Below are 16,417 nucleotides of genomic sequence, written 5' to 3' on the forward strand. Positions count from 1 at the left end.
TCTTGGTTGAATACCATTATCATTCATTAATGACTGGGGTTTAGAAGGGCGCACCGTTCAGAACGTAGCAGATCAGAAAGAAATGTAACCACAGCCAGGCACTACAATGGTTTGCTAGTGATAGGCTACCTTCTCACCTGGGCAATACTAGTCACACATCTCGATAATAACAAAAAATGCAGTAGATATGCAATAACTAAATTCCTGTTTAATACTAGAAGCGCGGGACCGGTGTAACTACAGTATTATAAATCGGCCGTCAAAACTGGACTGTTTGCTTTGTAAGATGTCATGATGGGGTGTGTTGCATGATTCTTAGGTGACGAACATGCGAAGTGCAACAAATAATAGCCAGTATTGTTGTCAAAAGGTTCAATGATGACAGGTGCAATAGTTCTCTAGTAACATCTGCAACAATAGTATTGCTGGAGTAAACTGAAATATAATCCATATTGAATGATGATGAATAGTAGGTTTCTGGGATTTGATAAATAACTAAATTATGATCTTGTCTACTTACGCTTTTTTCATTATTTCTAGGTCACTGCCTCCAAGTCTGAAGTTGCATAACATTTTTTATCTTCTGCACAAATTGGATAAAATTATTATTTTTTAATGGAATGGCCAATATCTGTAGGGGAAAATTACTAATGAAAAGAGTCACTGACACTGAACAAGGAACTTATTTGTTACACTCCTGCAGACAGTACAGGATTTATCAACATTTTTATTTGCAGTTTATAATTTTTTTTTTGCAGGTTAACCTCTGTTGTAGGTTATTGCCTCATATGACTGACAGTCTCTAGAGCGGAAATAGCCTACTGTAACTGTTCAGATTGTATCATTAGTCCTGTGGCCTGTTTGCAAAAGTTGTTCACTATAAAGGGAATACTGTGCCATTTGGTACGTAGACCATATTAGGCCTATATGATCTGTTTTTTTGTGTTCCTATGTGTGTGTAGTTCAATTATACACTCTTTCTTTTTCAGGGAGGTCATAATAATGGAGAACCAGCTGCCCTATCCCAGCTCGAGGATCTAGGAGGATAGAGCGATTCACCACTAAAGGTAGAAAGCCATGAACGTGCACCAGCACCCTATCTAACCAATTGGAGTGGAATGATAGCTGTGCTGGTAGAAGCCTTTCTTGAAATTGACAAAGCAATGACAGGGGGAATATAATGGCCAAGAACAAGGAGGCACGCCCCCCAACATATGCTGTTAGTGTTGTCGGCCTCTCAGGGACAGAGAAGGAGAAGGGCAATTGTGGCGTGGGCAAGTCCTGCCTATGCAACAGATATGTGTGTTCCAATGCTGACGGCTACTACACTGAGCACACTTCTGTGTTGAGCACAATTGACTTTGGAGGTCGTGTGGTGAACAATGATCACTTCCTCTACTGGGGTGAAGTGCCACACCGAAGCGATGACGGGCTCGAGTGTAAAATTCAAATCATTGAACAAACAGAGTTCATTGATGATCAGACTTTCTTGCCACATCGCAGCACAAACCTGCAGCCCTATAGTAAAAGGGCTGCAGCCTTCAAGCTACAGTCTGCTGAGAAGCTGATGTACATTTGCACCGACCAGCTTGGCCTGGAACAGGATTTTGATCAGAAGCAGATGGCCGATGGGAAACTGAACATTGACGGTTTTTTATTGTGTATAGACGTGAGCAAAGGCTGCAATAGGAAATTTGAGGATCAGATGAAATTTGTCAACAGCCTTTATTCTCAAATGGTCAAATCGAAAAAGCCCATCGTCATTGCTGCAACTAAATGTGACGAGTGCATGGAGCAGTATCTAAGGGACCTTCAGGTGTTCGCTGCAAGCAAAAAGAACCTCCTGGTGGTAGAAACGTCAGCTCGATCGAGAATCAATGTAGACCTCTGTTTTAACGCGTTGACCCAGCAGATGGACAAAACACGAGGCAAACCTAAAATCATTCCTTATTTGGAGGCCTATAAAGTTCAGCGACAATTAGTAGCCACAGTGTCTGACAAGTTTGAAAAGAGGATTGTACAAACCGTCAGAGATTATCACACAAGTTGGAAAACAGTGAGTAACATGTTGAAAAACCACCCCGACTATGAGGAATACATCAACTTGGAAGGCACCCGAAAAGCTAGAAACACCCTCAACAAGCACATCGAACAGCTGAAGCAGGAACATATCAGGAAAAGGAGGGAAGAATACCTCTCGAGCCTGCCAAAAATTCTCAATAACTTGCTCAACAACTTGGAAGAACTCGAGAACCTGAGCTGGTCGGAGGCTCAAGGTATCTTGAAGAGCAGGGCTGAGTTTCATTTCTGGTTTGTGGTGCTGGAGCACACTCCGTGGGATGAGACGGACCAAATTGACAAAGTCAACGACAGAAGAGTGCCCTTTGATCTCCTTAAAACGTTGGAAGGGGAGAAGATTTTTCAGAACCATGTCCAACATCTGTTCTCAGAGAAAATGCGGTTAGAAATGAAGAATAGATTCAAGAAGACATTGGATAGAGTCCATTTCATCAGCCCTGGACAACCCTGGGAAGAGGTCATGTGTTTTGTCATGGAGGACGAGGCCTACAAGTATATCAGTGAATCTGATCACAGAGATGTTTACAGCCAGCATCAGCAGGAAATAGTTGAAAGGGCCAAAGAGGAATTTCAGGAAATGCTTTTTGAACACGCAGAGCTGTTTTATGACCTTGATTTAAATGCCACCCCAAGCTGTGACAAAATGAGCGAGATCCACACTGTGCTCAACGAGGAGCCCAGATACAGAGCTCTGCAGAAACTGGCCCCTGACAGGGAGTCACTTCTTCTCAAGCACATCGGGTTCGTCTACCACCCCACGAAGGAGACGTGTCTGAGCGGACAGAGCTGCGTTGACATGAATGTCGAGCAGGTACTGGCTAACAGGCTAGTTCAGCTGGACCATGGTCGCTCTAATCTCTACTATAACAGTGCCAACATTGATAAAGTCAATTTGTGTCTCTTGGGAAGGGAGGGTCTCGCACAAGAACTTGCAAATGAAATCCGAGCCCAGTCCACAGACGACGAGTACACCCTGGATGGGAAAATCTATGAACTGGAGCTTCTGCCTGTTGATGTCAACTCAACCTTGCTCTTTAGTCATACGTGGGCGTCGACCTTCAAACCTCACGGAATCTTCTGTGTCTTCAGCTCCATAGAGTCGCTAAATTGTATTGGTGACTGCGTAGGGAGAATCAGGGCAGAGATTGCACAGAACAGGAGGGAGAGATACGCTCCGCCATTGCCATTCATTCTAATCCTAGCAAACCAGAGAGACAGCGTTTGCAAAAATATGCCTATATTAAGGCATCAGGGCCAACAGCTTGCAAATAAGCTACAGTGCACCTTTGTAGATATACCTTCTGCTACCTTTCCACGGAAGTTTAACGAGTTCCAAATTAAACAGGCTCTCAGAGGAGTATTAGAAGGACTAAAGCACAACTTTGATGTGATGAGCCCTCTGCCGTCCATCAAAGACATGTCAGAGACCGACTTGAGGATTGTTATGTGTGCCATGTGTGGGGATCCATTTAGCGTAGACCTCATCCTCTCACCTTTCCTGGATTCACATTCCTGCAGCGCAGGGCAACCTGGCCAAAGTAACACTCTGATCCTCAACAAAATCATTGGCGACAGTCGCAGAAGAATACAGGTTACTGTCCTCTCCTACCACTCCTCCATCGGAATCAGGAAGGACGAGCTCGTCCATGGATACATCCTGGTCTACTCAGCAAAACGCAAGTCCTCCATGGCAATGCTCAGAGCTTTCCTGGCGGAGGTCCAAGATGTCATCCCTGTTCAAATGGTGGCCGTCACAGACAGTCAAGCAGACTTCTTTGAGAATGACCCAATCAAAGACCTCATGACTGAAGGAGAGCACATCGCTACAGAGATAACCGCCAAATTCACAGCTCTCTACTCTCTGTCTCAGTACCATCGTCAGACGGAAGTCTTCACGCCGTTCTTCAACGAGGTGCTAGAGAAGAAGAGCAGCATCGAGAGCGCCTTCATGTTTGACAGCTCTCGAGACTGCACGGGTGCGAGTGAAGATGTCTTCCCCCAGTCTCCCCACAGCCATTCCCCTGCTTACAGTTACTACCCTGACTCAGAGGACGACACCGAGGCTCCTCCGCCTTACAGCCCCATCGGGGACGACGTGCAGCTTCTTCCAACGCTTAGCGAACGTGGAAAGTGCAGGATCGATCTGGAGGGGAACGAGTACCCTGTCCATAGCACACCTATCGGTGACCAAGAGCGCAACCACAGAGTGCCTCCCCCGGTTAGACCCAAACCTATACTATCCAAGCCCAACGTCAAGAAGTTGGACCCCAATCTCCTGAAGACCATTGAGGCTGGGATGAGGAGCAACAGACGACAACGCAGCCCCATGGCCCAAGGTGAAGACATCGAGGCGTCCGACAATTACGCAGACCCTGTAGACACTCTCCTGAAATCAAAGGGCTTTACCGACAACATCTACGCTGTCCCGGAGGACACCCACAGCAGGACCCTCAAAATGCTCAACTCGTTTGAGGGGCTTCACGTCTCACACGGGGACGAGGAGAACGGCTTCGACCACAAGGCGCAGGCCAGCAGGAGGCCCACCAAGTATAAGCACCGCTCCAAAATACTCTTCAGCAAAACCAAGATGTACCACAGACGTGTCCACTCCGACGTCAGCGATGATGAGTCTGGGCCGGCCATGCAGAAGAAGAAGAAGGGCAGGGCCCATCGGGGCAGTGAGGAAGACCCCCTGCTGTCCCCTGCGGACCCCTGGAAGGGAGGGATAGACAACCCTGCCATCACCTCCGATCCAGAGCAGGATGACATGAAGAAGAAAAAGAAGAAAACGCCAAAGACAAAGGAACCTAAAAAGGTAGGCATTCTGATTCATGATTACTATAACACAGATTCAGAATGGTCTGCTCTCATGATTACTATAACACAGATTCAGAATGGTCTGCTCTCATGATTACTATAACACAGATTCAGAATGGTCTGCTCTCATGATTACTATAACACAGATTCAGAATGGTCTGCTCTCATGATTACTATAACACAGATTCAGAATGGTCTGCTCTCATGCATTGAAGAAAATCAATGTTTGAACTATCACACAGAGAGTAAATGTGAATTGTACTTTTTGTTGAATGTTGCAACATTACTTTCTCCTGGCCAAGCATGCACTCCCATTCCTTAGCAATTAACATGGGATATAACACAAGCAATGACAACACAATCACGGTTAAATATGACCGCCATAGTTGAGGAGTGAGAGGAGAATTGGGTATCCCACTGTATTGTAGTCTGTTAAAGGCATTTGGAGGCAGGCAGGGTTTCCAGTGTGTGGAGGAAGTGCTCTGAGGCATGAACCAGTGGACAGCTTTTATGGTCCAAATGGCACCCTATTCCCTATATAGTGCACTACATTTGACCAAAGCCCTATGGTCTCTGGTCAAAGGTAGTACACTATATAGGGAATAGGGTGACATTTGGGACATAAAAGCTGTCCACTTCAAATGTTCACTACAGTACTGGACAGTAGGTCCACACTCACAATGACGTTTCAAGGAGTTTGCTTCATTCTTCATTTTGTAAAATGATTTTGTCTGCACATAACAGGACAATCATACACAAATGTTTTGGTTGAATGCCAAACTTCATATATTAGCATCGTGAATCGTTTTCACTACAGTAGCACCACTGCCATTAAGTATACTCTTGTTGTTTGAACATTTTGCTGTCTTTGATAATCAGGCAACAGAACATTAACAAAAAACTAAATGTTAGTTCTTGGAAGGTGTTTTACACTTTTCTTTTTCAATTAGAGCTTAAGTCTTGTGGGGAATGACAACTCTTTTGAAGAATTGAAATTGAAAGGATGAACTTTATTTCTGTAGTTTGTTTTGAAAACGATGCTATTATGTTTTCCTTCAATTCACAGCCAAAATCCAAGCCCACAAAGCCTTTGTACCCTCCCACACGGAGGAATTGGGAGAGCCACTACTTTGGTGTTCCCCTACAGAATCTGGTCACCCCGGACCGGCCAATCCCCTTGTTCATTGAGAAGTGTGTGGACTACATTGAACGCACTGGTAGGTTATTTTATATCAGTTCTCCCTCATCCCTGATTTGAGTTGTTGTTACTATTTGACTGTGTGTGTGTGTGTGTGTGTGTGTGTGTGTGTGTGTGTGTGTGTGTGTGTGAAAACATAGGCTACCCCAAATATGTATGCTATTTGGTCGGAATTCACTTGAGCCTTTTGTGGCTGCTGCTAACAAAATGTGTCATTCAGTCATGCTGCCTTTTCACTATCAGCTGACAGTTCCTGGGATTTCAGTTGTGTGATAATATGATAACCCCTCTGCTCCAACTGACTGGCATGACCTTTATGACAGAACGTCATTGTGGTTGAGTTTACTGTTATTGCATTACAAACCACGGATTTCCAGAAAGAAGAGAGGATTCATTTATTACAGGTATAGTATGATTCCTTCTTAGATTCCCCGCCTGTTTGTATCGACTTAACCTGCTTAACATGTGCTTAAGCTCTTACTTAGCGCACTTGATCTTTTTAATTGTTGGATCTCATGTAATGTTAGGGGTTAATCTAGTGATTCATTCGGCCCATGGGTTTTAAACAAGCTTATTCACTGACATGCCAAGCTACATTTGTTCACAATCCTTTAGTTGTCAAACGTAGCATTGTAGCAATATTGTTTCCCCTTGCAGTGAATCAAAGGGTTTGAATCGCCTTAGTTTCTGCAAAGTGCATCAGTTGCCAGATGTAAGCCATGACTGGGGAGAGAAGACTCCTCTAACTGCTTACACATTCAATTGAGGATTTCATTAAATGCTTCCTTTTCCCCCACTAATAAATGGTGTTTAATGGGGGGCAGAAGAGGGGAGGGCGATGACTGGGCAGGGTGAATGATTAACTGGAATTTGATGTTGATGCATTTGGAAATCTCATTGGCCATTATTCTCTCACTTAGCCTAATGCTAATGCCGACCAATATTTTGAATGCAGCAGCAGAAATCTCCCTCTAGGTTATTCGTAATGATATCTGATTTGTAAATATGCAGTTTACCTTAGTGTCTGGAACTGGAAATTATATCATCTCTGACTGCAGTGAACCCTCAATGCAGCATTCATTTTTTATGAATTTTCTAAATTTAAAATGTTTATTTTTGGGGAGTTGAACATATATATGTGTTAAACCAACAAGCTCAGTAAAAAAAGTGGATTATTTTTGTTTGCTATGAAGTCAATGGAATAGAGTAAGTTCATTCCAGTAGTAGTCATTGGAAACTTCCTGCTTGCTAGGCTATTGGTATCAGGGGCATCTTTCATTGCACTGTGTGCCCCATGCATATCATGTGTATATGACGAAAAAACTCACTTGAAACCTGAACATGACCGCCGTGTTCACGGGAAACATTGACTGGTATTGACTCAATACCCAGTAAGTGAGAAGCCTGAGGTCCCAGACAAGCCAACATTGTGGTGAATATCAAAGAGGTGAATTTCACACGGATCTGAGTAGCCTAGTTTGTGGCAGGTTTACATGCCTTTGAAGCAGTGGGCTGTGTGGCAATGAAACAAGCCCAGCACTCTGCTGTGTGGCAATGAAACAAGCCCAGCACACTGCTGTGTGGCAATGAAACAAGCCCAGCACTCTGCTGTGTAGCAATGAAACAAGCCCAGCACACTGCTGTGTGGCAATGAAACAAGCCCAGCACTCTGCTGTGTAGCAATGAAACAAGCCCAGCACTCTGCTGTGTGGCAATGAGACAAGCCCAGCACACTGCTGTGTGGCAATGAGACAAGCCCAGCACACTGCTGTGTGGCAATGAGACAAGCCCAGCACACTGCTGTGTGGCAATGAGACAAGCCCATCACTCTGCTGTGTGGCAATGAGACAAGCCCAGCACACTGCTGTGTGGCAATGAGCCAAGCCCAGCACACTGCTGTGTGGTTGGATGAAACAGTTCCTGTTTGTGGTGCCTGTGGATGTTTGGAGATGGAAGTAGGGCACATTCTGGTGGTGCAGAAATGGTACCAGACTGGATCCTGTGGTTATGTTTGATGGTGGGAGCCTATTTCTGTACTCAACGATTGGCCGCTGGTGTTCTGTGGTGGCGATGGTTATAGACTGGTGTGTGTTCTGTGTTGGCGATGGCTATAGACTGGTGTGTGTTCTGTGGTGGAGATGGCTATAGACTGGTGTGTGTTCTGTGTTGGCGATGGATATAGACTGGTGTGTGTTCTGTGGTGTAGATGGCTATAGACTGGTGTGTGTTCTGTGGTGGAGATGGCTATAGACTGGTGTGTGTTCTGTGTTGGCGATGGCTATAGACTGGTGTGTGTTCTGTGGTGGCGATGGTTATAGACTGGTGTGTGTTCTGTGGTGGCGATGGTTATAGACTGGTGTGTGTTCTGTGGTGGCGATGGTAATAGACTGGTGTGTGTTCTGTGGTGGCGATGGCTATAGACTGGTGTGTGTTCTGTGTTGGCGATGGCTATAGACTGGTGTGTGTTCTGTGGTGGAGATGGTTATAGACTGGTGTGTGTTCTGTGTTGGCGATGGCTATAGACTGGTGTGTGTTCTGTGGTGGAGATGGCTATAGACTGGTGTGTGTTCTGTGTTGGCGATGGCTATAGACTGGTGTGTGTTCTGTGGTGGCGATGGTTATAGACTGGTATGTGTTCTGTGGTGGCGATGGTTATAGACTGGTGTGTGTTCTGTGGTGGCAATGGTAATAGACTGGTGTGTGTTCTGTGGTGGCGATGGCTATAGACTGGTGTGTGTTCTGTGTTGGCGATGGCTATAGACTGGTGTGTGTTCTGTGGTGGAGATGGTTATAGACTGGTGTGTGTTCTGTGTTGGCGATGGCTATAGACTGGTGTGTGTTCTGTGGTGGCGATGGTTAGAGACTGGTGCATGTGTGTGTGTGACTGTATGTGTGTTTCTCTCTTTTGACCATGTTGTGTGTGTGTGTATTTTTTCTTTGACCATGTGTGTACATGTGCGTGTGTGTTGAACCACAGAGTAGTTAATGGCTGATGCACACTGACAGTGATGAAGTGTTTGAGTCATTTGCTTCGGGAGCCAGTTGTATCTGCCTGGGAGAGATTGCTAGCCTCACCGTGTGTAGTTGCAAGCCAGGCCAGGGCTCCATGTTGCCCTTTGTGCACGCAGGGCTATGCCAACAACCATCTTGCGTCACCGTCAGACTTCAGAAATCATTGCCATGTTATCATCATCATTATACCAGTGTTTCCCACAGCACATGGAGTACCCAGCCTAATAGAAAAAGTAGCCAGCCAGTTAAGATTGTTTTGCCGAACAAGCTCTATTTTGGTGTTCTCTGTTACATTCTATTGCTTTGATTCCATCTGAAATACACAGATTGGAAAACATTGTTGTGGTATTGTGTTTACAATTTAAATGACTGAAAATGTATGAATTCAGTGTATTGTTTTTTAAATTTTTAGATAATCTTGAACTAGGCCTATATGATCAGGACTATTTTCTAAGTAAGAGAACATTAAACCTTTTAATCATTTAACCCATCTTCTCTTGAGATTCATGTATTTTACAACAAGATATGACTTCCCACAATTATATTTGTTCTTCGAATGATGTATTTTATTTAAACGGAACAATTTAAATTGCCTAAATGATCTTGAATAAAAAATAAAAGGTTACATTGTGTGTGTGTGCCACAAAACAATATGTGTGATGGCCACTTTTTCAAATGAAAAAATTGGTCTCTAAAATAAAAGGAACAGGTGCTCAAATAAGTTCCATACATGTTAAGAGAAGATAGAACGACATGAGTTAAATTAGTGAATAGATTTCAACAAGTGTTTGCAACTCTCTTTGTGAATTGCAGTATATCATTTATTCCAAAAAGTACTTGTTTAACAACTGACCCACAGGTTTCTTCTTAAAGAATCTTCTAAGAGTCTGCTGACTTCCACAGGCTTCAAGCTTTCTTTTAAGAGGCATTTTCTCAGCTATCTATGATACAGGTATGATTGAAGAATGAAGCAGGTGTTAATCATGAGCCTTGCTACACAGAAAGCAGCTGTTGACTTCTGCATTGTCAACACGTTGATTAAATCAGTACACCTACTTTATATCAATATTTTAGAAAATACCATAGAAGTAACATTAGCTTTTAAAACAATTCAATCAGTTTTTTTGTATCGTAATTTGGACCAGTGAGGCGCTCTAAACTAGCCTACATTTTGTCATTTGCAGTGAGTAGGATTCACCATCTTCATTGAATGTTTTCATAATTTATCTGCATGTCTGCCTGACATGACTCAGACAGGGCCTGGATTTTGCTCTGGGGGCCTTAGTTTCAACTGGACTGGAGTTTCTGTGCTAATAAAATAGTTCTTATAGGTATTAGGCTATCATCGGATCACTGAACATAACATACACAGTGCTGCAGAGTGCAGGAAGAGGGCAGCTGGCTTCATCAAGATTCTGAGGAATGCTGAGCAATCACATTCAATTAACAGACACCCGTTTCTTCCCATTTTCTCTCTCCATGTCTCTCTCTCGCTCTCTCTTGCACTTTCTCGCTCTCCTGCCGCTATGGACGTTCTCATCTCCACATCACAAAATGGAGGATAGGAAAAGATAATTAAATAATGACTGACTGCACATATGTGCATAAGAAGCATGTTCAGACTGACACGCAGACTAGTACTTAGGCTTGGGTCACATAGAGAGAGAGCAGAATAGAAAGAGGATTGGGAGGCCCTGGTGCACAACTGAGCAAGAAGACAAGTACATTAGAGTGTCTAGTTTGAGAAACAGATGCCTCACAAGTCCTCAGCTGGCAGCTTCATTAAATAGTACTCACAAATCAACGTCTCAACGTCAACAGTGAAGAGGCAAAGAAAAAGCAATATCTCAGACTGGCCAATAGAAAGAAAAGATTAAGATGGGCGCCTCTTCGCTGTTGACGTTGAGACGTTGATTTGTGAGTACTGATGTTTTGCGGGTACTATTTAATGAAGGACTTGTGAGGGTTCCCATAATTGCTGATGCTCCAGATACTCAACTAGTCTAAAGAAGGCCAGTTTTATTGCTTCTTTAATTAGCACAACAGTTTTCAGCTGTGCTAACAGAATTGCTAAAGGTTTTTCTAATGATCAATTAGCCTTTTAAAATGATAAACTTTGATTAGCTAACACAACGTGCCATTGGAACACAGGAGTGATGGTTGCTGATAATGGGCCTCTGTACGCCGATGAAGATATTCCATTTAAAAAATCAGTCTTTTCCAGCTACAATAATCATTTACAACATTAACAATGTCTACACTGTATTTCTGATTCATTTTATGTTATTTTAATGGACAAAAAATGAGCTTTTCTTTCAAAAACAAGGACATTTCAAAGTGAACCCAAACCTTTGGAAAGGTAGTGTATATATGTGATGGGATGTATAGAAATTATAGACATAATGGACACTACGTGGATAGAATATTTAGTATATCTGTAAAATACATAGGATAGAATAGTGTATATACACAGCAATAGTTGAATAGGATGGCATTGACTAGAATACAGTATATACATATGAAATTATTAAAACAGCATGTAAACATTATTAAAGTGACCAGTGTTCCATTATTAAGGTGACCAGTGATTCCACCTTAGAGGCAGTAGCAGGGTTGAGTAACCGGGCGGTAGCCAGCTAGTGATGGCTATTTAACAGTCTGAAGCCTTGAGATAGAATATGTTTTTTAGTCTCTCGTCCCCAGCGTTGATGCACCTGTACTGGCCTCGCCTTCCGGAAGATAGCGGGGTGAACAGGCCGTGGCTCAGGTGGTTGATGTGTCCTTCCTGTGACATCAGGTGCTGTAGGTGTCCTGGAGGGGAGGTAGTTTGCACCCGGTGATGCTTTGGGCAGACTGCACCACCCTCTGGAGAGCCCTGCATTTGTGGGTGGTGCAGTTGCCTTATCAGGCGGTGACACATTCCAACAGAATGCTCTCAATGGTGTATCTGTAAGAGTTTGTGAGGGTCTGAGGGGGCATAGCTGAATTTCTTCAGCCTCCTGAGGTTGAAGAGGCACTGTTGCGCCTTCTTCACCACACTATCTGTGTGGGTGGACTATTTCAGATTATCAGTGATGTGTACGCTAAGGAACTTGAAGCTTTTCACTTTCTCCACTGTGGCCCCGTCGATGTGGATGGAGCGTGCTCCCTCGGTGGTCCACTGAAGTCCATGATCAGCTCCTTCGTTTTGTTGACGTTGAGTGAGAGGTTATATTCCTGGCACCACTCTGTCAGGTCCCTCACCACTTCCCTGTAGGCTCTCGTCATTGTTGGTAATCAGGCCTACTATTGTTATGTCGTCTGCAAACTTGATGATTGAGTTGGAGGCGTGCATGGCCACGCAGTCATGGGGGAACAGGGAGTACAGGAGGGGGCTGAGCACGCACCCGTGTATGCCCTCTGTGCTGAGGATCAGCGAAGTGGTGTTGTCACCACCTGGGGGCGGCCCGTCAGGATGTCCAGGACCCAGTTGCACAGGGCGGGGTTCAGACCCAGGGCCTCGAGCTTAATGAGTTTGGAGGGTAGTATGGTGTTGATGGCTGCGCTGTAGTCAATGACCAGCATTCTTACATAGGTTTTCCTCTTGTCCAGATGGGTTAGGGCTGTGTGCAGTGTAATGGCGATTGCATCATCTGTGGATCTATTTGGACGTATGCAAATTGAAGTGGGTCTAGGGTGTCAGGTAGGGTGGAGGTGATATGATCCTTAACTAGACTTACAAAACACTTCATGATGACATTTAGTTCAGTTACCTTAGCCTTCTTGGGTACAGGAACAATGGTGGAATATCTTGAAGCAAGTGGGGACAGCAGACTGGGATATGTCTGAAAAACACTCCAGCCAGCTGGTCTGCACATGCTCTGAGGACGCGGCTAGGGATTCCATCTGGGCTGGCAGCACTGCGAGGGTTAACATGCTTAAATATCTTACTTACGTTGGCCTCGGAGAATGAGAGCCCACAGTCCTGCCTCGGTGCACTGTGTTATATAACACAGGAGAGATTATTTCACAGAAAATAATGTTTGTTGAGTTTTGTCATAGTTTAAAGTGATGAAAAGTAGCTTACAGCCAGCCATGCTCTGTGCTCTCATGTCTCGTCACTGAGCAGCCCAAGCGGAGCCGTTGTTCACACACACAGAGCACATGCAGTCTGCAGGGAGTGGGTGACATAGTGAGGACCAGCGAATGGATTTACTAATGCGGTTATTTCAAATTTAGGTTTTCGGTCAGAAGCAATTGAAGTGGGTCTAGGTCTGAACATCGCGGGCATGGGCTCTACTAAACATAGAAGATCATTTTAACTACACGCTCACCGTCGGTTGTACAGAGCAAGAGGTGGAGTCAGCTAGAGTGTGCAGCTTTCTGAGAATCACTGGCATAGAAGGGCAGGTTCGAAGTGCAAAGTCTTGTATGGTGATTTGACAAGGCTATGCAACTTTATTTTACAGACGGGGTGTTTCGATAGCTATGATGCAACCGTACAGTAAATTATGATATTTGGAGACTACAAATACACATGAACATTTATTTGATGTAAAATTCCCCTTTAACCCACAACAGATGGAGGGGTCACAATACAGGACACCTGTCTTCTCTAAGTAACATTTGTGTACATAAAATGTAGGTTATACAGTAAGTAAAGGAGATGAGTGCATTGGTATTCCGTGAGCATAACGGATTTACTCCTACATTTGTCACACACAAGTAACTGAGACCAAATTATATTTGGAAATATTGACCTGGTTAGCACTTCTGTGTCAGCCTGCATGTTGAGGCCTCACCTCAGTATGTCCTGATCAAGGTCTCAGAACAGATCACTGGTATTGTAATGTTACTAATGGACACCAGGCAAGATGCTGATCAGTAGGGTCTCAGAACAGATCACTGGTATTGTAATGTTACTAATGGACACCAGGCAAGAGGCTGATCAGTAGGGTCTCAGAACAGATCACTGGTCTTGTAATGTTACTATTGGACACCAGGCAAGAGGCTGATCAGTAGGGTCTCAGAACAGATCACGGCTATTGTAATGGTACTATTGGACACCAGGCAAGAGGCTAATCAGTAGGGTCTCAGAACAGATCACTGGTATTGTAATGTTACTAACGGACACCAGGCAAGATGCTGATCAGTAGGGTCTCAGAACAGATCACTGGTATTGTAATGTTACTAATGGACACCAGGCAAAAGGCTGATCAGTAGGGTCTCAGAACAGATCACTGGTATTGTAATGTTACTAATGGACACCAGGCAAGAGGCTGATCAGTAGGGTCTCAGAACAGATCACTGGTATTGTAATGTTACTAATGGACACCAGGCAAGAGGCTGATCAGTAGGGTCTCAGAACAGATCACTGGTATTGTAATGTTACTAATGGACACCAGGCAAGAGGCTGATCAGTAGGATCTCAGAACAGATCACTGGTATTGTAATGTTACTAACGGACACCAGGCAAGATGCTGATCAGTAGGGTCTCAGAACAGATCACTGGTATTGTAATGTTACTAATGGACACCAGGCAAGATGCTGATCAGTAGGGTCTCAGAACAGATCACTGGTGCTTTAACGTTACTAACAGAGGCTAAGCAGAGAGAGGACTCAGAACAGCTCACGGATACATTTTTAGACTGTAGTAGTGTTTTAAATACTTGGATGGCTCACAACTTCCTCCAAATAAATCAAGACAAGGCCAAGGTACTTATTGTCGGAGCCAAAGCACAGAGAGAGAATCTGCCGCACATTTTAATTAACAGGCAATAAAGATAAAACACTCGTTAAAAAAAACTAGGTTTTATTTTAGATTCTGAACTAAATTTCGAATCCCACATTAGGAATGTGAACAAAATAGCTTTTTACCACCTGAGGAACATTGCCACGGTGCAGCCGTTTCTCTCTCATGCTGATATAGAGAGACACATCCATGCTTTTATTACAAGCAGGCTTGACTACTGTAATGCTCTCCTGTCTGGCCTACCCAAGAAAGCCATTGGTCAATTGCAAAACATACAGAATGCTGCAGCACGGGTACTGACCAAGACCAGATGGTGAGCACATACAGTGCCTTGCGAAAGTATTCGGCCCCCTTGAACTTTGCGACCTTTTGCCACATTTCAGGCTTCAAACATAAAGATATAAAACTGTATTTTTTTGTGAAGAATCAACAACAAGTGGGACACAATCATGAAGTGGAACTACATTTATTGGATATTTCAAACTTTTTTAACAAATCAAAAACTGAAAAATTGTCAGTGCAAAATTATTCAGCCCCCTTAAGTTAATACTTTGTAGCGCCACCTTTTGCTGCGATTACAGCTGTAAGTCGCTTGGGGTATGTCTCTATCAGTTTTGCACATCGAGAGACTGACATTTTTTCCCATTCCTCCTTGCAAAACAGCTCGAGCTCAGTGAGGTTGGATGGAGAGCATTTGTGAACAGCAGTTTTCAGTTCTTTCCACAGATTCTCGATTGGATTCAGGTCTGGACTTTGACTTGGCCATTCTAACACTTGGATATGTTTATTTTTGAACCATTCCATTGTAGATTTTGCTTATGTTTTGGATCATTGTCTTGTTGGAAGACAAATCTCCGTCCCAGTCTCAGGTCTTTTGCAGACTCCATCAGGTTTTCTTCCAGAATGGTCCTGTATTTGGCTCCATCCATCTTCCCATCAATTTTAACCATCTTCCCTGTCCCTGCTGAAGAAAAGCAGGCCCAAACCATGATGCTGCCACCACCATGTTTGACAGTGGGGATGGTGTGTTCAGCTGTGTTGCTTTACGCCAAACATAACATTTTGCATTGTTGCCCCAAAGTTCAATTTTGGTTTCATCTGACCAGAGCACCTTCTTCCACATGTTTGGTGTGTCTCCCAGGTGGCTTGTGGCAAACTTTAAACCACACTTTTTATGGATATCTTTAAGAAATGGCTTTCTTCTTGCCACTCTTCCATAAAGGCCAGATTTGTGCAATATACAACTGATTGTTGTCCTATGGACAGAGTCTCCCACCTCAGCTGTAGATCTCTGCAGTTCATCCAGAGTGATCATGGGCCTCTTGGCTGCATCTCTGATCAGTCTTCTCCTTGTATGAGCTGAAAGTTTAGAGGGACGGCCAGGTCTTGGTAGATTTGCAGTGGTCTGATACTCCTTCCATTTCAATATTATCGCTTGCACAGTGCTCCTTGGGATGTTTAAAGCTTGGGAAATCTTTTTGTATCCAAATCCGGCTTTAAACTTCTTCACAACAGTATCTCGGACCTGCCTGGTGTGTTCCTTGTTCTTCATGATGCTCTCTGCGCTTTTAACGGACCTC

At 44.0% G+C, this 16,417-nt stretch overlaps 1 protein-coding gene across 1 annotated transcript in view; it reads left to right on the plus strand.

Annotated features, from left to right (window-relative positions):
• LOC110505773 (rho GTPase-activating protein 5) overlaps nucleotides 1-16,417 on the plus strand; it is a 63,904-nt gene that overhangs the window by 1,041 nt on the left and 46,446 nt on the right. The window contains exons 2-3 of the mRNA XM_021585205.3: nucleotides 990-4,894; nucleotides 5,963-6,113. Coding sequence (XP_021440880.1) covers nucleotides 1,181-4,894; nucleotides 5,963-6,113 — 3,865 coding nt within the window. The 5' untranslated portion in view covers nucleotides 990-1,180. The remainder of the gene's footprint in view (nucleotides 1-989; nucleotides 4,895-5,962; nucleotides 6,114-16,417) is intronic.

This window comes from Oncorhynchus mykiss, chromosome 25 (assembly GCF_057628025.1).
Source record: "Oncorhynchus mykiss isolate SJ-2025 chromosome 25, ASM5762802v1, whole genome shotgun sequence".
Lineage (NCBI taxonomy): Eukaryota > Metazoa > Chordata > Actinopteri > Salmoniformes > Salmonidae > Oncorhynchus > Oncorhynchus mykiss.